Source organism: Coregonus lavaretus, assembly GCF_964263955.1.
Source record: "Coregonus lavaretus genome assembly, chromosome: 8".
In the NCBI taxonomy this organism is placed as follows: Eukaryota; Metazoa; Chordata; class Actinopteri; order Salmoniformes; family Salmonidae; genus Coregonus; species Coregonus lavaretus.
The window spans coordinates 21,281,005-21,306,609 of record NC_139995.1 but is presented as its reverse complement, the minus strand read 5'-3'; the positions used below and the strand labels follow the sequence as shown (position 1 = coordinate 21,306,609).

At 45.0% G+C, this 25,605-nt stretch overlaps 2 protein-coding genes across 2 annotated transcripts in view; both read right to left on the bottom strand.

Annotated features, from left to right (window-relative positions):
• Positions 1 to 455: 455 nt before the first annotated feature.
• LOC311133965 (uncharacterized protein) lies at positions 456 to 2,913 on the bottom strand (the record flags this gene model as incomplete). The annotated part of the gene is made up of 2 exons (XM_084167593.1): positions 456 to 2,239; positions 2,898 to 2,913. 2 exons carry the CDS (start codon positions 2,911 to 2,913, stop codon positions 1,098 to 1,100), a joined length of 1,158 nt encoding a protein of 385 aa, XP_084023719.1. The 3' UTR covers positions 456 to 1,097.
• Positions 2,914 to 3,666: 753 nt separating this feature from the next.
• The window catches only part of magi1b (membrane associated guanylate kinase, WW and PDZ domain containing 1b), a gene marked incomplete at its 5' end in the record, with an annotated part of 211,408 nt that continues 189,469 nt past the window's right edge, over positions 3,667 to 25,605 (bottom strand). The window contains 9 exons of the mRNA XM_084167128.1: positions 3,667 to 5,182; positions 5,931 to 6,074; positions 6,679 to 6,772; positions 6,876 to 6,969; positions 11,307 to 11,510; positions 13,192 to 13,494; positions 14,419 to 14,611; positions 15,493 to 15,584; positions 17,677 to 17,923. Coding sequence (XP_084023254.1) covers positions 4,994 to 5,182; positions 5,931 to 6,074; positions 6,679 to 6,772; positions 6,876 to 6,969; positions 11,307 to 11,510; positions 13,192 to 13,494; positions 14,419 to 14,611; positions 15,493 to 15,584; positions 17,677 to 17,923 — 1,560 coding nt within the window. The 3' untranslated portion in view covers positions 3,667 to 4,993. The remainder of the gene's footprint in view (positions 5,183 to 5,930; positions 6,075 to 6,678; positions 6,773 to 6,875; positions 6,970 to 11,306; positions 11,511 to 13,191; positions 13,495 to 14,418; positions 14,612 to 15,492; positions 15,585 to 17,676; positions 17,924 to 25,605) is intronic.

Sequence of the window (25,605 nt, the reverse complement as noted above, 5' to 3'; positions counted from 1 at the left end):
CAGCAACAGTGTGTGAAAACCTTGTGAAGACTTACAGAAAACGTTTGACCTGTGTCATTGCCAACAAAGGGTATATAACAAAGTATTGAGAAACTTTTGTTATTGACCAAATACTTATTTTCCACCATAATTTGCAAATAAATTCATTAAAAATCCTACAATGTGATTTTCTGGATTTTTTTTTCTCATTTTGTCTGTCATAGTTGACGTGTACCTATGATGAAAATTACAGGCCTCTCTCATCTTTTTAAGTGGGAGAACTTGCACAATTGGTGGCTGACCAAATACTTTTTTTCCCCCACTGTATATCGGCAACATAACATATTGGAAAAGTCATAAGACCTAAGACTCACATGTCAATGTTCCACAATTCCTCTGATTAATTATAATACAATAATACCAAAACAGGGACACTGAAGATAGTTTGTTTGATATATTATTTTTATTTTAACATCATCATCATCATCATAGTTTAACTTTATTCTCCCCTTCATTTGTTTAAAATGATCACCTCTGAATGTACACATACTGCAAACTGTCCAAAAATATACAAACAAATGCAGGCTTGTGCTATAGTCTGGTCAAATGTAAAAAAAACAGTGGCACTGGGGGAGAGAAAGAAAAGAGAAGACATTGAAACCGTAAAGACATGCACAGCATCTGTGTCAGTGGCACCAGTCACTGGGGCTGTGTAATGCCTGCCTCCTTGGGCTCAGTGGAAAATACATACCACATTTGGCTGAGAAAACACTTGTCTCATATCAAACAAAAACAAAAGAAAAATACACTCATTAAAATAACTGTTAGGCACATCATAGTTTTTTTTCGGTTTTACATTTTCTGTAAAATTCGGAGAAATATACAATGCTTAACCAACTAACGTCCCCTAAAAAAATCCAACAAACAGAAACATTTGATAGCTTTTGGAATCACTGTCTAGTAGGAAAGCAGGAATGTCATATATAATCAATACATTTGGTTCATCCAGGGTCCAGGTGTGTTCTGCTGTGTGAAGGGTAGAGCTGAGTGGTGAGGGGGAACCGTGTTGCCGTGGGGAAGTGGGAGGGGGCGCTGGTTGTGTTACAGCAGATGTCCCATCAGATGCTCAGGTCTTTGGTGCTATCTTTGTAGGCCTTCCGCTTGGGCTCTGGGAGCGCTTTGGAAGCACGACTGGCATTGGACTTGCTGTAATACTCCTTCAGCCTGGGTGCTGCTGCTTCCTCCTCCTCCTCCTCTGGCTCTCTGAAGCTCCTGACAGGTGAAATGTCTCGGCCCAGGCTAGGGGCTCTGTGGTGGGGGTCTGGGGACTCCTCCCTGGGGGCGTAGCGCGGCTCTCTCTCCACCCTCGCAGGCGAGCGACCCCTCAGCAGTGAACTGTACCTCTTGTAGGCGCTGTCTGACTCAGGGGTGTGGACCCTGGGAAGGGTCTCCCCTCTCTGGCCACTGGCAGCAGCAGATAACAGGCTGTAGTCACGCTCCAAGTTGGAGGCCCTCAGCAGAAGGCTGTCCTCCCCAAACAGGTGCTCCTCTCTGGGCTCCCTCAGTTGCGTGGCCTCCCTGTTGATTCGGTCCAGGGCTGGGGGCTCCTGTAGGATGCTCTCATCCAGGAAGGGTCTGGGCACAGGGCCAGGAGGCTTCCTTAGCACTGGTGCCACCTCCCCGTTGGGCCTCTCTGGCCCACGGCGCCTCTGTCTATCTGGGGAGGGCTGCCGGTAGGGGTCTGAGGACTGGGTACGGCGGTAGCGGGTGGGGGAGTTGTGGTGTGAGCGGTGGGGGGAGTGGAAGGGTGACCGGTGGCCATAGGGGGAACGGTGGCCATAGGGTGACCGATTGCGGTGAGTGGACCTGTACGGAGAGCGGTGGGTGTTGTGGTGCCCTTGGCTGTGTCTACTGTCTAGGGTGTTGTCTGCACTGCGGGCCCGGCTACGGCCCTTATCCGGGGAGCGGTGTCCTCGGTGGTGAGTGCCGTGGCTATCCCCGCTAGACCTCTGGCTCTTGTTGCCCTTTTTCTTGGACTGCTTGGAGGCCCCCGTCTCCCCAGACGCCCCTCCCTTGCGCTTGCCCTTCTTTTCCGGGGAGCGGTGTTTGGAATGGTGGTGGCCCTTCTTGTCCATGCTCCGAGATGGTTTGTGAGGGACTGGTGCGTTGGTGTCCGATGGTGCGTTGTTGTGGGGCAGGGTGCTCACTTCCGAAGCGTTTTGTACCCCTGCGACTGGACCGGCACCGTCGATGCTGGGGTCTGGAATAGAACATGACATACAACACAGGGTGCTGGATGAAACACACTGCTCTTACAGACTTCCTGACTAGACTAGATCAACTATAGTGATTAATAACCAGGCTACTAACATTATTTGTAATACTGCCAATTCTAATGTTAATGTCAGCAAACAAACACGGCTATATCAATTCTCCATTTGGATGCACAGCCACAGCTGATGATGGTAAGTTATTAGTATTGCTATGTATGAGCCAAAAGCAGCAACGTACTGTATGAGGATTGGTGGAAGGAGCAGTCTGGCTTAAAGGAGCTGAAGGGGTCCAATGGTTGGTAAAAATGCTGCGTGCTGCATGGTGTTGATGCTGATTTAGATTGTTTGACATGACTAATTCATGCTCAGGCGATGCCTTCGATGTGAGATCAATATTTAATGCAACTAACAAAACCAAGATGAGTTTTTGAATTGAGCAATGATGTAAATAATGTATGAGCATGATTGGTTTCGGAACAACATTGTGGTTGTAAATTAGTTTCACAGATTGGACATAATAAAGAATGCCGGGAGTTGGCTCAGCACCATGGATAAAGGAGGTGTACTGAATGGTTTTAGGGACTAATCAAGGAGATAAGAGACAATTGATCGTCATTAAATGACTGCAGTGGTATTGGTTCTTACCTGACTCTAACCACATCACCCGATCAGTGAATAAACCACATGGATGGTAATCAAAGTGTCACAAGACGGCTTCTAAAAGTCTTAATAACTCTACTTGGATCTAGTTTTATCTCCAATGCTAGGGACAAACCACAGATACTAACTAGACAGCTAAATAGTAAATAGCTAGAAGAGAGGAACAGCAGTAGAGGAGGGATTGATTGATTGGTTGAGAAAATGTCTAGGAAAGACAAAAACTTTACCAATATCCCACAACCAAACTATCGTGACATGAATCAAACGGATGCTTTGGCATGTCAGCAGTGGACACGCCATGTCCAGAGGTTGAATGCAAGAGGTGGGATGTATGAATCCATTCCTACTGGTCAGCATGACAACAGCGGCAGCAGCGGCGATATTGGCAATGCATTCTGGGTGAATGGACTCTTATGCATGGAGCAGAGGCACGATACGGGTGAGTTGAGGCTACAGCACACAGCGAGAGAGAGAAAGAGAGAGAAACCGGAGAGAGAGAGAAAGAGAGAGAGAGATCGGAGGAGAGAGATGGAGAGGACAGCTACAAACCATGGTCTGATTTTGGTAGGAACTAGGATCTCCCAGCTTGTCATTAGATGATCTCATACATGCGGTGAGATGGGGAACAACCATCTCTGAAGGAAGGAAGAGCCAAACAAAAGGTAGATCAAAAAGAGAAAAAGAGAAAGAGGCAAAGGGTTTAGATTACTAAAACAATAGGCAGAAGAAATAAGAATTATTGTCTTTGTTTATTGTCCAATGGAAAAGGTGTTTATTTGATCATTTAATCATTCAGAGAAATAGACAGTCCAGGAAACAACCCCACCTTTGAGTGAAAAAGTATCAGTTACAGAGAAAGTCCTGGAACCGAGCACACACACACACACGTGTGACACCAACCCCATAGAGACAGCGAGATGCACACACAACACAGTATGAAGCCGTTTACATTGCCAACATAAAATAAATGTAAAAGGGTGGAAACTAAAAGTAAAACATTTTTAGAAAATATACAACCTCACAGAGATGTCTTATTGGTGCAGGAAAGACATAGCATATTCTCGGCGCAACAAAATACATGAATAAACAGGCAATATTTTCCCAAATCAAGAATGCATTAAGATGAATTGTGACTATCAATCAACAGATCAATACAATTAAAATGAAATATTCCATAAATATTATGGAAAATTGACCCAAAAAAAAATACACATTTGGATTTACACTTTGACACGTTCATGCAGCAATATACTTTCTAGATTAATATGTGGGTTGATTCATGGCTCTGTACATGAACAAAAATATGTGTAAAAATGTTTCTTTTTTAGTTACAAAAATGTCTGTAGAGGTGGAGCTGAATGGAGTTGAATTGTCAGGAATGAGTGAGGTCTCCAGAATCACAGTTTTCCAATGACAGTTACACAGTAGGTGAGAATAAATCCATGGATTTGTGAATATGTCAAACAAAGTATTGTGAATTTCCCATTGAAATGGTAGAAAGTATTAGAATGGTCTCATTTCAAGACAGTCTCGACTGAAGTCCTAAACTCAACTCAGTAGCTTACATTCACCTTCAATAAATATCATAAATATGTTCATTACGCCATATCAAAGCTCGGAGATGCAATCCAACCAGAGAGCATTTCCCAGTTTAGCACGGGATGCAATAGTTATTTTATTTATTTTTTTACCCTAAAAATATAATTCAGCAAGGACTCAATAAACATATATCCACATTTAGAAACACTGATCTTTTTAGATTTGTTTTCTCTCCTCACAGTTCTTTCATAATTTTTTCCATGTGACCCTCTTTTTCCAAGGGGTCCACATAGACCCCTTTCATCCTTGGGGCGTCCCAGAATTCCCTGCTCCCCAAGCAACGCCCCACTCAGTGACACACAGCAGAAGGTTAAAAGGTGACAGCAGTTGACCCAGACCCGAAGGGAGTAAAACCAGACACACCCAGCGGACAGTGGAAGTCAGTGGAAGGCCCAGAGCACAGCACAGAGCAGGACAGGAGAGGAGACATGTGTCCTCTCGTACCCCACCCCGCCCCTCCCCCATGGGGAGTGTGTGTGCACTCAGGGGGTGAAGATGGGGGAAAAGGGAATGTTTTCGTAGATTGACCCACCATATTCAGGCACCGAGCCGTCGCCCCGCTTGAGGACTAGGCGGGCGCGGCGGCCGCCGTTTTTAATCAGTTCGATGGCTCGGGCGTGCTTCATGCCCTTGGTGCTCTCACTGTTTATCTCCAGGATCTCATCTCCCACCTGAAGGAGAGAGGAGAGGGGGAGACATTGGAGGAGGGAGAGGTGAAGAGTGGAAGGTAGTGGGTGAGACAGAGGATAGGTAGGAAAAGGACAAGAGGAGGAGAAGAGAAGGGCAGAGGGGGTGAACAGGGGAGGAAAAGAGGGGACAGTGGGAAAGGGGACAGTTGGGAACATAAGCGGTGCCAGAGGGAGGAAGGTTAGATTATAGTTAAAACCTAAAAAACAACTATTCTGACTGCTGTGAAGGCATCATTTCTAGAAATCCACAATGGTACAAGAGGGAAAGAAATGGTGTCAAAGAACTGTAGGTTTGCCTCATGTAGGTAGAGAGACAGAAAGACGGAGAATTCTAATTCTCTTTTTTCTCCTCTGCGCCTCAAGCTTTCTGTCAGTGTTCTCTCCGTCGAGGGAATTCCACTTGTACAGAAATGGGTCTCCTACTGACACCTCTCTCCGCCTCACAGAACCTGGGCCTATTAATATCTCATCTAACAAGCCCTGCTCAGAACAGTGACACACACACCTCCCTGACAGATGCCCCCGCTAACATTCAATGTTATTTACATATATCACATATTCACAAATAATAAAGGAAAATCAATGAACCCTTTAATTGTCTCTATAGGACCCAGGGGAATGTTAAACTTGTGTTTTCATTTTGTATGAGGTGTTCAGGATTACATTAGTAGAATGAATATGATACATCAACTTTAGACTTCAAACACTCCTATATGGGGGTCATATATACCTTCATCTTGCCATTGCGTACAGCCGCTCCATCCTCAGCTAGTCTCAGCACATACAGGTCCATGTTGTACTCACAACCTCCTCGCAGGCTGAACCCAAAACCTTTGTTGTCCCTCTCCAGGTCCACTGAGTAGAACCCAGCATCCTGAGAAAAAAAACACACACATCCATACGACAAGGTCAGACTGGTGATTCAGTGGTGGCTAGACTTGCCAGTGTGTGTGTGTGTCTGTGGATGGCTCGTATTTCAGTGTGGGGACGAATGCCACCTTGAGGAAAGTCACACTTAGATCGGAGCTCCAGAGTAGTGGTGGGTGAAATGAATAATAGATTGATTAGACTATGGGGCAGTTTGAGGCAGGCAGAGAGGGCACACAGAGCCACAGACACTACAAGGGCACTGCCAAGGACACAGACTCAACACCCTCCTTCCTTGCTCTGTTCAGGAACTAATCAATATGATATCAGAATAAAGCATCTCCCTAGTGTGACAACCACTTAGAGGGAACACATTGCTGTAGGGCAGGGATCATCAACTAGATTCAGCCACGAGACGATTTTTTCTTGAGAGGATGGTCGGGGGGCCGGAACATAATTACGAATAATTTGTAGACTGCAAATTGACCGCAATAAAATTTAAATCACTTGCAGCTGATATCCTGGTGTTTTTACAGTCGTATAACCCCCCCCCCCCCCCCCCCCCACAGTTGGGGACAGGCAGGCCTTGGCAGCGATGGACAGATCCTTACCTGGGCTGGAGGTTGTGTTGTTGGGGCAGGGGGAGGAGGGGCCTGGGGGGATTTGAACTCAAAAGAGGACTCCTGTTTTGGTTTGGTGTTGTTTCTGGAATGAGAAAGATTATAACATATTGGTTAAAAATCTTTGCTAATAGACATGTTCTTAAGCAATTAGGTCCTACATACATGTATCCCAGAATCCCTCTCACCTGGGCTCAGGTGCAGCCTGTTGTTGGGCTGTGTGAGTGGTTGTTATAGTGGCGATCTTCTCAGCGTTGGTCAGCAGTGATGCATTAGAGGACTCTGATGAGAGAGAGACAGCGAGAGAGAGAGCGAGAGAGAGAGAGAGAGAGAGAGAGAGAGAGAGAGAGAGAGAGAGAGAGCGAAGGAGAGAGAAAAGGAGCAGGGGGGTCAGGGGCCTGCAGACTGAACCATGCAAAATACGAAGGGAGAAAAATGAACCAAAAACAGTTTCACTAAACCGTCGTAAGCCCAACTTCAGCTCAACTATAAGCATCGCGTTGCTTTGCCATCAGCGTCATGTCAATGTGACGTTCTACCTGCTACACAGAGCGTGTTGTTTTGAGAGCGGAGAGTAGCAGAGGGGAAGAGCATCTTTATTCTATTTTCCCCTACTGTACTGAACCATATTCATCGATTATGCATAAGTCCAATAGCTTTGGTCCAGTTTTTCACAAGTACTCATTAAATTGTTGCTAGTGGTTGTACTTAATGATCCTCTAATTACACAAGTTGCTTTTGTTTACATTGTGAACCTAGCTAGTCAATGTAGCTAGCTAGCTAGCTAGTAGTAGTAGCTTCTTGACTTAGTAAATCTTAGTAAAATAACCAGTGGTGTATAGTCAAGGCCATATGCAACCAAAATTAACTTTATAATATAATAATAATAATAATATGCCATTTAGCAGACGCTTTTATCCAAAGCGACTTACAGTCATGCGTGCATACATTTTTGTGTATGGGTGGTCCCGGGGATCGAACCCACTACCTTGGCGTTACAAGCGCCGTGCTCTACCAGCTGAGCTACAGAGGACGACAACTTTATTTCTCATTATTTCAATTCACAAGATAGAATGAACGTGTGCGTCAGACGTTAAGAATTTAACCTCGCCGATTCTTGAGCTTGGACGCTGCCATTGGAAGTGACGCAACCCGAGCGCAACACAGGTAGTGAAGCAGCTTTCATTGATTTCAAAGGAAGCATTTCCTCAACGGCTGACGGCTGGCTGATGGCAATGCCGGACGCCCGATAGATATACTGTAGCAGGGGCGCTACATTTTTTATATATAATTTATTCAAAGGGGGACATATGGAAGCCTGGACCCGAGGAACTGCTATACTCATGGCTCTCATCTAATCACAGCATATTTGTGTAATCAATGACCTATGCTTGACCGTAATCCTTAAATAAACACGCAATAACCACACAACCATCTCCTCACTCCAAACACACACCCTCATTTCTTTCTAATATTTTGTTCTTTTTTTCTCACCTTTATTTAACCAGGTAAGCCAGTTGAGAACAAGTTCTCATTTACAACTGCGACAAGATAAAGCAAAGCAGTGCGATAAAAACAACAACAACACAGCGTTACATATGGGATAAACAAAACGTACAGTCAAAAACACAATAGAAAATCTATATACAGTGTGTGCAAATGTAGTAAGTTATGGAGGTAAGGCAATAAATAGGCCATAGTGCAAAATAATTACAATTTAGTATTAACACTGGAGTGATAGATGTGCAGAAGATGATGTACAAATAGAGATACTGGGGTGCAAATGAGCAAAATAAATAACAATATGGCGATGAGGTAGTTGGGTGGGCTAATTACAGATGGGCTGTGTACAGGTGCAGTGATCGGTAAGCTGCTCTGACAACTGATGCTTAAAGTTAGACTAATCCTAGCCCCTGCTCTCGGCCCAACTACCGCCCCTAGACTAATCCCAGCCCCACCGGCTGTGCTCAATTCCAGTTTCAAATATACATCACTCCCCCACTAGTCCACTTGGATCCCAATGGCTTAACTCTCCATTCCGCTCCCACGACCCCTGAAACATTGGGCTGGCCAGCCAATCAGAGTGGAGGCCGAGCCGAGGTCGGGCCGAGTGGGTTTAATTCCAGCCAGCTGCGTAGTCACATTGCTTGGGGAAACCCGAGGTTTGATGAGTGCTGTCTCTGTCCATGAATCCCAGTGTCTTAAAATAAACCTTCTCCCTCCTCCATCACTCTACGCCGGAGTCAACCAGAGGTTGGAACCAGTTCAGGGAACAGAACTGAAAACTGTAAAGAAATTAAGGAACAGAAACAGAACCGGGAACGAAAGTGATCCATACTTTTCTGGAACAGAACCGTTATTTTAAAAGCATGGAAACTGGTTAGTAATGTTATTTTACGTTCCTGTCCTTTTTTTTATAGTCCCACAAAAAAACGCAACAATGCAACTATGCAAAGCCCTCACTCTGTATTCCAGCGTCAACCTGCAAGCTTAAAATCTTTGTCAGTGTGTGTGCACATGTATAGGCTACCTGCCCTTCCCCTCTCCGAAGCATAGGCTACTGTACTGATGTTAGAAGTGTTAGAAGATAAGGATATATATGTTTTATTAGCTAGAGAAGAATGGATTCACTTGTTCAATGCTAGTTTAGGATACTATAGGCCTAGTTATCACGTTTCACATTGGATTTATTAACTACAAAAAGGTACGATGTGTTTTTAATTCTGATGCCGCTCTGCACACACAAGCTTGTTCACTTGCTAGCTCAAGGTTGTTAGCTAGCTATCTCAAGCTTGTTAGGTTGCTAGCTCAAGCTTGTTAGGTCGCTAACTCAAGCTTGTTAGCTAGCTAGCTCAAAGGACATACAAAGTTCCTTCATAGAAGCCGCTTCTCCTAGGTATAACTCTGTGGTACCAAATTCAGATAATGCATGTCATAACACGATGCCTAGCGCTTCAAGCCTGCTCCTCAACCCTCTCTCGCTCTCTCCCCACCTGTAACATTTCAGTCACACCGTGTGCCATAGGCTACACTTGTCTGTCCATCACGCATGTAAACAACTAGCTTACCTGCTCTATTCGCACTGATTGGTGAAGTAATTTAATGAGCGCAGTGTAAAAAACTGTTGATTTCACAGGTTAAAAAAAGAACAGAAAGGAACAATGTAAACCAGTACTTTTTTGGGCTTCCAACTGGTTCAGAACTTTATTTTGCTGTTCGGAACAGTGGAACGGAACAACAAAATGTGTGGTTCGGTTCAGAACGAAACGATCGGAAAATAATTGCGGTTCCAACCCCTGAAGCCCAGGCTCCATCCTCACATACTCCATCCCTCTCATTTCCTCCCTCAATCTCCGCATCTCTCATCCCGTACTCCTTCTCTCCCACTTTCCTCTTTCCATTGCGCTATCCCTTCCTCCCACCCAGCTCCCTCCCAGCCTTTCCAGAGAGAGAGAGAGAGAGCGCAGAGTTTCCCTGCAGTGATGTTGGAATCAGCCTCCTTATTAAATCTCCCTCTGCCTCCCTAACAGCCCTGCGTTTAACAGCAGGAGACAACCCTGGCATTGGTTAAATCTACACCATTTGAAAAAAGGGTTCTTAAAGGGTTCTTCGGTTCCAGGTAGAACCATTTTGGATTCTATATAGAACCCTCTATGGAAAGGGTTCTACATGGAACCCAAAACAGTTCTACTTGGAACCAAAAGGGTCCTATCTGGAACCGACAAGGGTTCTTCAAAGGGTTCTCCTATGGGGATAGCCAAAGAACGCTTTTAGGTTCTAGATAGCACCTTTTTTTCTAAGAGTGTACCTACCTCACTAATAGACAGGGATTCTGACCATGGTTTGTAGTCTCTCTCTCTCTCTAAAACAATTGTGTCTCAGTGTAATCATCTGTCTCTACAGAAAAAGGCTTTAATCCATAAAAACAGGCCAAACAACAGCAACATGGACAAATAACTCAAATTTCTCCAACATGCAGGTTAACAAAGACTAGTGTTTACACTGGCGTTCTCCCTGCATCTCTCTCACTTAATCAAACAGCATGCCAGGGTGATCTGTCAGTGCAGTGTAACGAGAGCTCTTAGCCCCAAGAAAGACACACACACACACACACACACACACACAAACAAATACACACACACACACACACCGTTACAGCCTCTGACAGCTGAATTACTCTTGAATGTTTCAGGAGAATGTGAAATGCACGACTGCACTAGAAAGTTCCCTCCCATCCAAGACAAGCAGCTCTGTCAACATTGCGGGGGTGATCAGACTAACTAGAGCACTCGAAATGTAAAAACGCTGTGATGGTGATGTACCGAGATAGGCATTCCTTTAGCAAAAGGTGTATACTGTACATTCCGATACAATAAAGGTTTACATAACTGATTTAATGCACAAATATTCCTATGACACAGGTTGATCCTAACTGCTGAGATCTACAGTCTTAGGTCTAGTTCTGCCCAACCCTGTTCCTGGAGAGCTACCGTAACCCTCCTGTAGGTTGTCGCTCCAACCCCAATTATAACCAACCAGCTAATTATTAGAATCAGGTGTGCTAGATTGGGGTTGAAAAGAAAACATACAGGCTCTCCAGGAACAGGGTTCTGTCTTACCGTCTCCGGGAATGATCCTTAGCGTGACGGTGTTCCCGGCCTCCTTGATCAGGTTGACGATGTCCGAGTGTGACTTGTTGGTGATGGAGCAGCCGTTGACGGCCAGGATACGGTCCCCCACCTTCAGCTTCCCACAGCGGTCCGCAGGGCTCCCCTCAATAATACGACCTATTTTGTGGGGCATGGCCACACATGCATTTCCAGCTTTTTGCGTTTGCATGATTCATAGTGTGTGTGATGTGACATTGTTGGTGTTTTGAGAGAGAGAGAGAGAAGAAGAAGAAAAAATTGACAGACGAGGAAGAGGAGAAGAGAGAGAATGGAAGACAGAAGGTTAAGGGTTACTTCACCAAAGCCACCAAGCCAAGTGCCAAAAGACAGTGCCTGGAAATCTGCCGTGAGACAGTGAAAGCATTGGTCAAGTGAGAGGGAATGTTGAAGGAAAAATGCCTTTACATACTGTATATGTACTGCATTCAAATGAATTAGGACCATACTAAATACTCAATGTGTCACTGACAATCTCCCTCTGTCAACATTATGTACTAGCGCTGCTCCAAAGGACAAGTTCTTCTATTTGCATTAGTGAATCTCTCCTAACATCTTTGTACAGCTGAAACCTAATAATCAGGAAACTATGTCAACCTTCAGCTCTGATAAGACAGACACCTGCAGCTGCAGCCTAGATTACAAACGTACAGACATCACAGACGACTTCTTCGCTAGTACCCTCAGGTCCTCTCCTACCAACAATCCTCAGCAGCACAAAGGCTTCTACCCTACTAGAGAATGCCTCTCAATCATAACAGAGAAATATAGCACATATCATTCTCTATCCATCTCTATTCCTCTTCTTCATTCATTGAACTACAAAGACTAATCAGTCTGTCTCTTCCCTCTGCTGTCAGTAACTCTAGCCAAGAGCAGATCTGTGGAGCGCAACTCATGAGTTCTGTACCAACTAGAAGCTTTGTTGGTTTCACAGCAGAAGGATGTGTTTCTTTAATAAGCTAAGAGAGGATGGATGGATATATCTGTGTCAGAGTAATTGGGATCCATACAGATTTCTCTTCACTATTGATCAATAACCAACGTGCTCCTCTTTTATGTGAAGCCTGGAAGATAAACGAAATGGTACAAACTTGCCAATGCCTTCCATTTCAGTACATGAAGATATGCTTTGCTTGATCGTTTGACGCCCAGTGAGAGTTTAGTTAAGCAGTGTTTCAGCACACCCAACCCAGAGCGACTCCCTGAGGAGTGGTCAGGTAGGTACAGAGAGTGGCAGCAAGATCTCTCTGTAGCAGTTATAGGCAGAATACACTGCACAGCAAAGACACCAGAGCAGACAACAGGGCATGCAGAGGGACAAGCAGAGTTGGAGGACAGTGGGAGAGGGTCTATCCATCTACAAATGATCCCACTTACAATATCGCAATACTCTTCCCCCTTATTAACTCATCATTATAACTGTGGCAATCTGCTCATCGGAGGCATTTAAGTAAGAGCATCTGAATTATACAGGATATTATGCAACATACTCTTACTTGTGATCAATTATGAAAGATAGTATAAATATTACAGTTCTTTGGGCTGGGTTTCAGTGTCTCTGCTTGACAGAATTTAAGAAAATAGAAGAGGAACACCACTCGCTAGAAGATGGAAGAATGAGGATGAAAGCTATTCACCAGAAATATGGGCTATTAAGAATATAATTTTCATAGAAGTAGAGGGACAGTACCCAGTAGTCAAACAGTGATTAGTTAAAAAATATCTATGTTCTCCTGTATAGTGAGAGGAACTTTGAGTGTGTGTGTGCATAGTACATGCATATGTGCTACCTATATTTAAGTACAGAAAGGTAGAGAGGACATGGGGGTCTTACCGAAGGTGGTGCCAGACTCGGGTCGGGACACAGACGAGACAATCACAAATCCGAAGCCCTCGTTCTCCCCGCGGCGGATCTCCACATCGTAGGGCTGCAGGGCGTTGTTGACCACGGTGCTACCCGAGCCCCCACCACCCCCGCTGCCGATGCCGCTGGTGGAGCCACTGCTGGAGCTGACAGTGTTGAGGGAGTTCTGGCTGCCCTGGGGAGTCCGCTTCTCCTCTGTGAGGGAGGGGGCCTGTGTGCTGCTGTGGTGGGACGAGGCTGGGGACGGGGGCACCTCACCCTCCCCTTTAGACCCTGAGGAGGAATTGACAGAGCTACTTTACAGCAACAGCACATAAAACTAAAAGAAACACGAAATATTTTTTTTTACTAATGAACATGGACACTGGTGCGCCTCTCTACCCACTCAGCCTGGCGTAATAATCACACTGATAGCAGGAAGCAGGTCTACACTTTCATCTATTCCTCCCCAAAACATCTAAAGATATGGCTTCCCAACTGCATCACAACATAAGGTTCCCATCTAATTTCCTGGCATTGAGGCAGTACTTCATAGTGGGCGTCACCCCTCTGACCAACCATCATGCCCTCGGTCTGGACGCTCACATCAGTGGCTGGAAGGCAGGCTGGTGGGAGTGGGGGCAGGTCGGGACCGTCTTCATCATGTTTAAGGAACTTTATTTATCCTGCTGAAGGGCAGAGCCAGGTTGGGCGCATTGAGGGCCTCTGATAAATGTTTCCCCACACATCCATGGACTGTTGAAGAGCAGCGGTGCGACCCTTCAAATAGCAGCTCTGTCCTCGGGCCCTTCACTGCCTGGAGCAGTGGATTGCTCTGATGTTTCTGCATAGACTGCTGTTGATTGTACTACTGCACAGACTGCTGCTCATCTGCTGTTTGTGCGATACTTGAAATAGGAACATTCTGAGACAGATTATCGAATAAGATTCTACCATGATCCTTAAGCATTGTGCAGAGAAGACAGAATTACTGGCAAAATTACTGGCAGACAAACTATCAAATTACGTTGTCTGATTTAAGCCAACACTGCTACCACAGATTTCTCTCCATCTCTTGCTGTTGAAAGACAAGTTCACACAAACCACTTCTGATGCTCATATCATGTAGCTGTTATTTGAATGCGTTCACTCTGTATAAGAGTGTCTGTCTAAGTAAAACTTAGTGTCCGTGTTTAACTAGCTGCTGCGTTCCCTTACCTCCGTAGCCAGTCTTGCGTCGCACGGTGAGGTTGACGTGGCCCTGCTTGGCGGCCTGCTGCATCAGCTGTACCACCAGCTGATGAGACTTCCCCACCACTGCCGTGCCGTCCACACAGATGAGCTCATCCCCCGAACGCAGGCGCCCGTCCTCATCCGCTGCCCCGTACTTCACTATGTGCCCTATGTAGATCTGGGGAGAGGAGGGGAGGAAGGAAGGAGAGGGGAGGAGAGGGGGAGGAAGGGAGGAGGGGAGGTGAGGAGTAGAGAGGAGAGGGGGAGGAAGGGAGGAGGGGAGGAGAGGAGTGGAGAGGAGAGGGGGAGGAAGGGAGAAAAGGAGAGACAATAAGAGAAAAGGAGAGGACAGAAGAGGCGGGTGATAGGAGAGGTTGTTGGTCAATCAACAGCACATCGTGAAAGAACATCAAGATGAGATATTAACGGTTGTTGAATAATATTTCTACCTCATAGGTAAGATTATTTTAGTACAACACTTTCCGGCAGCACTAACACAGCACTAACACCCCTGGTCCAGCTAGAAAGCTGGCTGGTACGTCTCCTCTCCTCTTTCTCTGCTTGTCTGCACAGCCCGGTCTAAATCTCTTGTGTGTCATTATTTTCCTTCTTCAAAAGCTGTCCAGACCAGCTCACAAGAACAAACAACTTGGCCTCTTTAAAGGGAAAAAAAGTGGCGGGAGAGATTGAGTCTGCAGCAAGTAGATGAAAGAGCAAGTGGAGCTACAGAACAGAGGAGCTGAGACCTCAATCACCACCACACACAGACCAAAACTGCTGCTGTAGTTGATTCATCTGGCTCCAACAGAGGAGTTTGCAACCATCAATTAGACAGTAAAATATGTCACACAAAGATGCAAAATATATTAAATATATACTCAATATTTGTCATAATAAACTTAGAAGTCTCATAATAAGTGTCCAAGCCAAGATTAATAACTAGATACTTGGAATCTGTTGAAAGGTGTATTATTTTTCAACTGAACTTAAAATATCTATTGAGAGTATAGATATATACAGAGCAGTGATGTTAGTGTGTGGTTGAATCTTCTAACTCACCGGCTCTCCTGGCTCGTTCCCTCCCAGGATCCGGAACCCGTAGCCCGTGTCCTTTCTCCACAGGAAGATGTCCTGCTCCTGGAAATCAGGCACTGCAACCAGATAACCAATCATCAGCATTGATAACTACATCCTGGATCATTACATCAGAACCCACACAGTGTAACCCCTCCTCCCCCCTGTTCCTTTCAGAGGAGAACAGAGGCCAGCTAGTACATTCCTTACCCTGAGGAATGTGTAAATATCTAATATCTTCCCAAACAAAACAAAATGATCTATTCCCAAAATACCTTCAAATTACCATTCAAGAGAGGAGAGGGCTGTGAAAATCCCCTAGGTACCTATTTTATCAAACCTCCATAATTAGGATCTCTTTGAATACTATCCTTTCGGATGTCTTTGAAGACAAAATCCTTCTTCCTTTGTCCCATCAACCTGGGTAGGTGACAGGGACTGGGAGTCTCTCCCTAGCACTCAGCCAGGTCACCAGTATGCCAGCCTGGTGCTGTATTATTGAGAAGGGCCTCAGCAGTGCTGCTCCTCAGGCTCAGTCTGGAACCCCCTAGCCGAGGAGATCTGAGCAGGAGGGGAGGGGAAGAGGGTGGCAGTACTGGAGCTAGCTGTCCGAGGGGCACTAAGTTGCAACATAGCGGTGCACTTCAGCGACTGACAGCTCATGGTTCATGTAGCACTGGAGGTGGGCAGACCACAGAGGAACAGGGGTCCAAGCAACAGCTTGGAGCTGTCTGTGTCGATGTGTGTGTGTGTGTATCCATGCATTCAGCCCCCCCATGGGATACTCCATGTAACTATACAGACCTCCACAGCTAAAGCCACTATGAGCCAGCAGGATAGAGGGAGGAGGGCAAGAGGCCAGATTGGCTGCAATCTGTTCCAGAGTAAACAGAAGAGCTCACAGTGTTGAGCTAGCTAGCTCTCTTTCTACCACACTGGGACTCAGGGTATGGCCGAGATTGGCATGTCACAGGCTAACCGCTAGGCACTGGGCAGCTTATCAGATCAATCCAGCAGCTCAACTTCTAAACCACTGGCTAGGAACAGATCCATACTAAACAAAGATTAGTCAATCTGCCCAGCTCAGACTGACCCTGGAGAACAAGCAGATTAACTTCAGATCAGGAAGCGGAGATGGGGAGAAAGAGTGGCTAGTATCCACTATCCAGCTAGCACCATCAAAATGGCTGCTGGGTGAACATCAAGCATGGGCATTCTTCCCAGCTCACCCAGTCTGCATTGCTCAGGTTTGGGAAACGCTCGCAGGGTGGTCGCAAAATGGTGTGTTACAGCCTCAGCTCTCCCAGGCTTTGATTTCAGAATCAATCAGGCAAACGTGTCATCACAACGGTAATGAAGTCCTATTTCCTCAGGACAGGGACATACAAGTGCTGAATAAGGCTGAGTTGACTAAACAATCCCCACTCTTCTTCCTTGTTTCTTTAGAATTCTAGAATTCCTCTCCTCTTCTCCCCTATCCTCGCTCACCTGAGGAGAGAGCCAACTCTGGCAGTACCGTACCCAGTTCCTCTCCCTTTAAGGCCTCTAAATAATGAAAGCCTGATGAAAGCAGGAGCACCAGAGAAATGATTAGACGTTCAACCCTCTGGACCCTCCAATCCTCAGAGGGCAACTGACAGGGGTTGAGAGATATTCCTGTTAATTGGGGAGGCTAGCACCGTAAGCATCACCAGACTACCAGGGAAATATGGGAGCCACCACCGCAAATTATATGCACATTTGTCTGGAGCTGTGTTCTAAAGAATAGTGTAGAGGTGAACATGGCACAGTCTATTCCAGAGAGCATACTACTTACTGATAATAACACACATGGTCAAGGTTCAGTAGATCAAGGGTGTGGTTAGCAGCACCAACTCTCCTTAGAGGCTGTTGTTATCGCTCTCACTCCCATTTCTCTACCCAACTGCCACAATGATCTTCAAACAGTCCACACTCCTAACCCACCAAGTGAACACCCACTTTAGGTCAATATACAAAAGACGACAGGATACTTTTGGCAAATCAGAATATTGAGTGTAGGGGACTGAGGTTAAATTACTTACATGCATGCAGATTATCTCTGTTCACCAGCCCCAGACTGCAGTACCAACCCGACAGGACAAGGGGAGCACCCAAGTCAACACCCTCACACCAAAAATAAATACTTACGCCTACTTTCATACATGCTCCTGGACTGGGCCCAGACCTTGAAGGGATCCGGTTTCCTCTGGATGGTCCCGTCTGCCTGAGGTTCCTGGGGAGGCAGGCCGGGCAGGGGCTGGGTGGGGGGTGGGGGGGCGGCGCTCTCGCAGAAAGGGGTGGCCAGGGACAGGTGCACAGGGGAGTCAGTGTGGGTACTCCGGTGGCTGGACACACTGTGCACAGAACTGTTCTGACTGTCCTTCCTCGCTAACTGCTGTATGAGAGAGAGGGGAATAGAAGGATTAAGACAGGAAGAGAGGGGAATATAAGGATTAAGACAGGGAGAGGGGATAATAGAAGGATTAAGACAGGGAGAGAGGGGAATAGAAGGATTAATACAGGGAGAGAGGGGAAAATAATGATTAAGACAGGGAGAGAGGGGAATAGAAGGATTAATATAGGGAGAGAGGGGAATAGAAGGATTAAGACAGGGAGAGAGGGGAAAAGAATGATTAAGACAGGGAGAGAGGGGAATATAAGGATTAATACAGGGAGAGAGGGGAATAGAAGGATTAAAACAGGGAGAGAGGGGAATAGATGGATTAAGACAGGGAGAGGGGAATAGAAGGATTAAGACAGGGAGAGAGGTGAATAGAAGGAGTAAGACAGGGAAAGAAGGGAATATAAGGAGTAAAACAGGGAAAGATGTGAATAGAAGGATTAAGACAGGAAGATAGGGGAATAGAAGGATTAAGACAGGGAGAGAGGGGAATAGATGGATTAAGACAGTGAGAGAGGTGAATAGAAGGAGTAAGACAGGGAAATAGGGGAATATAAGGAGTAAGACAGGGAGAGAGGTGAATAGAAGGAGTAACACAGGAAGAGAGGTGAATAGAAGGAGTAAGACAGGGAAAGAGGGGAATATAAGGAGTAAGACAGGAAAAGATGTGAATAGAAGGAGTAAGACAGGGAAAGAGGTGAATAGAAGGAGTAAGAAAGGGAAAGAGGTGAATAGAAGGAGTAAGACAGGGAAAGAGGGGAATATAAGGAGCAAGACAGTGAAAGATGTGAATAGAAGGAGTAAGACAGGGAAAGAGGGGAATATAAGGAGTAAGACAGGGAAAGATGTGAATATAAGGAGTAAGACAGGGAAAGAGGGGAATATAAGGAGTAAGACAGGGAAAGAGGTGAATAGAAGGAGTAAGACAGGGAAAGAGGTGAATAGAAGGAGTAAGACCGGGAAAGAGGTGAATAGAAGGAGTAAGACAGGGAAAGAGGTGAATAGAAGGAGTAAGACAGGGAAAGAGGGGAATATAAGGAGTAAAACAGGGAAAGAGGTGAATAGAAGGATTAAGGCAGGAAGAGAGGTGAATAGGATTAAGACAGGGAGAGAGGGGAATAGAAGGATTAAGACAGGGAGAGAGGGGAATATAAGGATTACGACAGGGAGAGAGGGGAATAGAAGGATTTAGGCAGGGAGAGAGGGGAATAGAAGGATTAAGGCAGGAAGAGAGGTGAATAGAAGGAGTAAGACAGGGAAAGAGGTGAATAGAAGCAGTAAAACAGGGAAAGAGGTGAATAGAAGGAGTAAGACAGAAAGAGAGGGGAATAGAATGATTAAGACAGGGAAAGAGGTTAATAGAAGGAGTAAGACAGGGAAACAGGTGAATAGAAGGAGTAAGACAGGAAGAGAGGGGAATAAAAGGATTAAGTTAGGGAAAGAGGGGAATATAAGGAGTAAGACAGGGAAAGAGGTGAATAGAAGGAGTAAGACATGGAAAGAGGGGAATATAAGGAGTAAGACAGGGAAAGAGGTGAATAGAAGGAGTAAGACAGGGAAAGAGGTGAATAGAAGGAGTAAGACAGGAAGAGAGGTGAATAGAAGGATTAAGACAGGAAGAGAGGTGAATAGAAGGAGTAAGACAGGAAGAGTGGGGAATATAAGGAGTAAGACAGGAAGAGAGGTGAATATAAGGATTAAGACAGGAAGAGAGGTGAATAGAAGGAGTAAGACAGGAAGAGAGGTGAATAGAAGGATTAAGACAGGAAGAGAGGTGAATAGAAGAAGTAAGACCGGGAAAGAGGTGAATAGAAGGAGTAAGACAGGGAAAGAGGGGAATATAAGGAGTAAAACAGGGAAAGAGGTGAATAGAAGGATTAAGGCAGGAAGAGAGGTGAATAGAAGGATTAAGACAGGGAGAGAGGGGAATAGAAGGATTTAGACAGGAAGAGAGATGAATAGAAGGAGTAAGACCGGGAAAGAGGTGAATAGAAGGAGTAAGACAGGGAAAGAGGGAATATAAGGAGTAAGACAGGGAAAGAGGGGAATATAAGGAGTAAGACAGGGAAAGATGTGAATAGAAGGAGTAAGACAGGGAAAGAGGGGCATATAAGGAGTAAGACAGGGAAAGATGTGAATAGAAGGAGTAAAACCGGGAAAGAGGTGAATAGAGGAGTAAGACAGGGAAAGAGGTGAATAGAAGGAGTAAGACAGGGCAATAGAGGAATATAAGGAGTAAGACAGGGAAAGAGGTGAATAGAAGGAGTAAGACCGGGAAAGAGGTGAATAGAAGGAGTAAGACAGGGAAAGAGGTGAATAGAAGGAGTAAAACAGGGAAAGAGGTGAATAGAAGGATTAAGGCAGGAAGAGAGGTGAATAGGATTAAGACAGGGAGAGAGGGGAATAGAAGGATTAAGACAGGGAGAGAGGGGAATATGAGGATTAAGACAGGGAGAGAGGGGAATAGAAGGATTTAGGCAGGGAGAGAGGGGAATAGAAGGATTAAGGCAGGAAGAGAGGTGAATAGAAGGATTAAGACAGGAAGAGAGGTGAATAGAAGGATTAAGACAGGAAGAGAGGGGAATATAAGGAGTAAGACAGGGAGAGAGGTGAATAGAAGGAGTAAGACAGGAAGAGAGGTGAATAGAAGGATTAAGACAGGAAGAGAGGTGAATAGAAGGATTAAGACAGGGAGAGAGGTGAATAGAAGGAGTAAGACAGGAAGAGAGGGGAATAGAATGATTAAGACAGGGAAAGAGGTGAATAGAAGCAGTAAAACAGGGAAAGAGGTGAATAGAAGGAGTAAGACAGGAAGAGATGTGAATAGAATGAGTAAGACAGGGAAAGAGGGGAATATAAGGAGTGAGACAGGGAAAGAGGTGAATAGAAGGAGTAAGACAGGGAAAGAGGGGAATATAAGGAGTAAGACAGGGATAGAGGTGAATAGAAGGAGTAAGACATGGAAAGAGGGGAATATAAGGAGTAAGACAGGGAAAGAGGTGAATAGAAGGAGTAAGACAGGAAGAGAGGTGAATAGAAGGATTAAGACAGGAAGAGAGGTGAATAGAAGGAGTAAGACAGGAAGAGTGGGGAATATAAGGAGTAAGACAGGAAGAGAGGTGAATAGAAGGATTAAGACAGGAAGAGGGGTGAATAGAAGGAGTAAGACAGGAAGAGAGGTGAATAGAAGGAGTAAGACAGGGAACGAGGGGAATATAAGGAGTAAAACAGGGAAAGAGGTGAATAGAAGGATTAAGGCAGGAAGAGAGGTGAATAGAAGGATTAAGACAGGGAGAGAGGGGAATAGAAGGATTTAGACAGGAAGAGAGGTGAATAGAAGGAGTAAGACCGGGAAAGAGGTGAATAGAAGGAGTAAGACAGGGAAAGAGGGAATATAAGGAGTAAGACAGGGAAAGAGGGGAATATAAGGAGTAAGACAGGGAAATATGTGAATAGAAGGAGTAAGACAGGGAAAGAGGGGCATATAAGGAGTAAGACAGGGAAAGATGTGAATAGAAGGATTAAGACAGGAAGAGGGGTGAATAGAATGAGTAAGACAGGGAAAGAGGGGCATATAAGGAGTAAGACAGGGAAAGATGTGAATAGAAGGAGTAAAACCGGGAAAGAGGTGAATAGAGGAGTAAGACAGGGAAAGAGGTGAATAGAAGGAGTAAGACAGGGCAAGAGGGGAATATAAGGAGTAAGACAGGGAAAGAGGTGAATAGAAGGAGTAAGACAGGGAAAGAGGTGAATAGAAGGAGTAAGACAGGGAAAGAGGTGAATAGAAGGAGTAAAACAGGGAAAGAGGTGAATAGAAGGATTAAGGCAGGAAGAGAGGTGAATAGGATTAAGACAGGGAGAGAGGGGAATAGAAGGATTAAGACAGGAAGAGAGGTGAATAGAAGGAGTAAGACAGGAAGAGAGGGGAATATAAGGAGTAAGACAGGGAGAGAGGTGAATAGAAGGAGTAAAACAGGAAGAGAGGTGAGTAGAAGGATTTAGACAGGAAGAGAGGTGAATAGAAGGAGTAAGACAGGGAAAGAGGTGAATAGAAGGAGTAAGACAGGGAAAGAGGGGAATATAAGGAGTAAGACAGGGAAAGAGGTGAATAGAAGGAGTAAGACAGGGAAAGAGGTGAATAGAAGGATTAAGACAGGAAGAGAGGTGAATAGAAGGAGTAAGACAGGAAGAGAGGGGAATATAAGGAGTAAGACAGGGAGAGAGGTGAATAGAAGGATTAAGACAGGGAGAGAGGGGAATATAAGGATTTAGACAGGGAGAGAGGGGAATAGAAGGATTAAGGCAGGAAGAGAGGTGAATAGAAGGAGTAAGACAGGGAAAGGGGTGAATAGAAGCAGTAAAACAGGGAAAGAGGTGAATAGAAGGAGTAAGACAGGAAGAGAGGGGAATAGAATGATTAAGACAGGGAGAGAGGTGAATAGAAGGAGTAAGACAGGGAAACAGGTGAATAGAAGGAGTAAGACAGGAAGAGAGGTGAATAGAAGGATTAAGACAGGAAGAGAGGTGAATATAAGAAGTAAGACAGGAAGAGATGTGAATAGAATGAGTAAGACAGGGAGAGAGGTGAATAGAAGGAGTAAAACAGGAAGAGAGGTGAGTAGAAGGATTTAGACAGGAAGAGAGGTGAATAGAAGGAGTAAGACAGGGAAAGAGGTGAATAGAAGGAGTAAGACAGGGAAAGAGGGGAATATAAGGAGTAAGACAGGGAAAGAGGTGAATAGAAGGAGTAAGACAGGGAAAGAGGTGAATAGAAGGATTAAGACAGGAAGAGAGGTGAATAGAAGGAGTAAGACAGGAAGAGAGGGGAATATAAGGAGTAAGACAGGGAGAGAGGTGAATAGAAGGATTAAGACAGGGAGAGAGGGGAATATAAGGATTTAGACAGGGAGAGAGGGGAATAGAAGGATTAAGGCAGGAAGAGAGGTGAATAGAAGGAGTAAGACAGGGAAAGGGGTGAATAGAAGCAGTAAAACAGGGAAAGAGGTGAATAGAAGGAGTAAGACAGGAAGAGAGGGGAATAGAATGATTAAGACAGGGAGAGAGGTGAATAGAAGGAGTAAGACAGGAAGAGAGGTGAATAGAAGGATTAAGACAGGAAGAGAGGTGAATATAAGAAGTAAGACAGGAAGAGATGTGAATAGAATGAGTAAGACAGGGAAAGAGGTGAATAGAAGGAGTAAGACAGGGAAAGAGGTGAATAGAAGCAGTAAAACAGGGAAAGAGGTGAATAGAAGGAGTAAGACAGGAAGAGAGGGGAATAGAATGATTAAGACAGGGAAAGAGGTGAATAGAAGGAGTAAGACAGGGAAACAGGTGAATAGAAGGAGTAAGACAGGAAGAGAGGGGAATAAAAGGAGTAAGACAGGGAGAGAGGTGAATAGAAGGAGTAAGACAGGAAGAGAGGTGAATAGAAGGATTAAGACAGGAAGAGAGGTGAATAGAAGGAGTAAGACAGGGAAAGAGGTGAATAGTAGGAGTAAGACAGGGAAAGAGGGGAATAGAAGGAGTAAGACATGGAAAGAGGGGAATATAAGGAGTAAGACAGGGAAAGAGGTGAATAGAAGGAGTAAGACATGGAAAGAGGGGAATATAAGGAGTAAGACAGGGAAAGAGGTGAACAGAAGGATTAAGACAGGAAGAGAGGTGAATAGAAGGAGTAAGACAGGAAGAGAGGGGAATATAAGGAGTAAGACAGGAAGAGAGGTGAACAGAAGGATTAAGACAGGAAGAGAGGTGAATAGAAGGAGTAAGACAGGAAGAGAGGGGAATATAAGGAGTAAGACAGGGAGAGAGGTGAACAGAAGGAGTAAGACAGGAAGAGAGGTGAATAGAAGGATTAAGACAGGAAGAGAGGTGAATAGAAGGATTAAGACAGGAAGAGAGGTGAATAGAAGGAGTAAGACAGGAAGAGAGGTGAATAGAAGGAGTAAGACCGGGAAAGAGGTGAATAGAAGGAGTAAGACCGGGAAAGAGGTGAATAGAAGGAGTAAGACCGGGAAAGAGGTGAATAGAAGGAGTAAGACAGGGAAAGAGGGGAATATAAGGAGTAAAACAGGAAGAGAGGTGAATATAAGGATTAAGACAGGAAGAGAGGTGAATAGAAGGAGTAAAACAGGGAAAGAGGTGAATAGAAGGATTAAGGCAGGAAGAGAGGTGAATAGGATTAAGACAGGGAGAGAGGGGAATAGAAGGATTTAGACAGGAAGAGAGGTGAATAGAAGGAGTAAGACCGGGAAAGAGGTGAATAGAAGGAGTAAGACAGGGAAAGAGGGAATATAAGGAGTAAGACAGGGAAAGAGGGGAATATAAGGAGTAAGACAGGGAAAGATGTGAATAGAAGGAGTAAGACAGGGAAAGAGGGGCATATAAGGAGTAAGACAGGGAAAGATGTGAATAGAAGGAGTAAAACCGGGAAAGAGGTGAATAGAGGAGTAAGACAGGGAAAGAGGTGAATAGAAGGAGTAAGACAGGGCAAGAGAGGAATATAAGGAGTAAGACATGGAAAGAGGTGAATAGAAGGAGTAAGACAGGGAAAGAGGTGAATAGAAGGAGTAAGACCGGGAAAGAGGTGAATAGAAGGAGTAAGACAGGGAAAGAGGTGAATAGAAGGAGTAAAACAGGGAAAGAGGTGAATAGAAGGATTAAGGCAGGAAGAGAGGTGAATAGGATTAAGACAGGGAGAGAGGGGAATAGAAGGATTAAGACAGGGAGAGAGGGGAATATGAGGATTAAGACAGGGAGAGAGGGGAATAGAAGGATTTAGGCAGGGAGAGAGGGGAATAGAAGGATTAAGGCAGGAAGAGAGGTGAATAGAAGGATTAAGACAGGAAGAGAGGTGAATAGAAGGAGTAAGACAGGAAGAGAGGGGAATATAAGGAGTAAGACAGGGAGAGAGGTGAATAGAAGGAGTAAGACAGGAAGAGAGGTGAATAGAAGGATTAAGACAGGAAGAGAGGTGAATAGAAGGATTAAGACAGGGAGAGAGGTGAATAGAAGGAGTAAGACAGGAAGAGAGGGGAATAGAATGATTAAGACAGGGAAAGAGGTGAATAGAAGCAGTAAAACAGGGAAAGAGGTGAATAGAAGGAGTAAGACAGGAAGAGATGTGAATAGAATGAGTAAGACAGGGAAAGAGGGGAATATAAGGAGTGAGACAGGGAAAGAGGTGAATAGAAGGAGTAAGACAGGGAAAGAGGGGAATATAAGGAGTAAGACAGGGATAGAGGTGAATAGAAGGAGTAAGACATGGAAAGAGGGGAATATAAGGAGTAAGACAGGGAAAGAGGTGAATAGAAGGAGTAAGACAGGAAGAGAGGTGACTAGAAAGATTAAGACAGGAAGAGAGGTGAATAGAAGGAGTAAGACAGGAAGAGTGGGGAATATAAGGAGTAAGACAGGAAGAGAGGTGAATAGAAGGATTAAGACAGGAAGAGGGGTGAATAGAAGGAGTAAGACAGGAAGAGAGGTGAATAGAAGAAGTAAGACCGGGAAAGAGTTGAATAGAAGGAGTAAGACAGGGAACGAGGGGAATATAAGGAGTAAAACAGGGAAAGAGGTGAATAGAAGGATTAAGGCAGGAAGAGAGGTGAATAGAAGGATTAAGACAGGGAGAGAGGGGAATAGAAGGATTTAGACAGGAAGAGAGGTGAATAGAA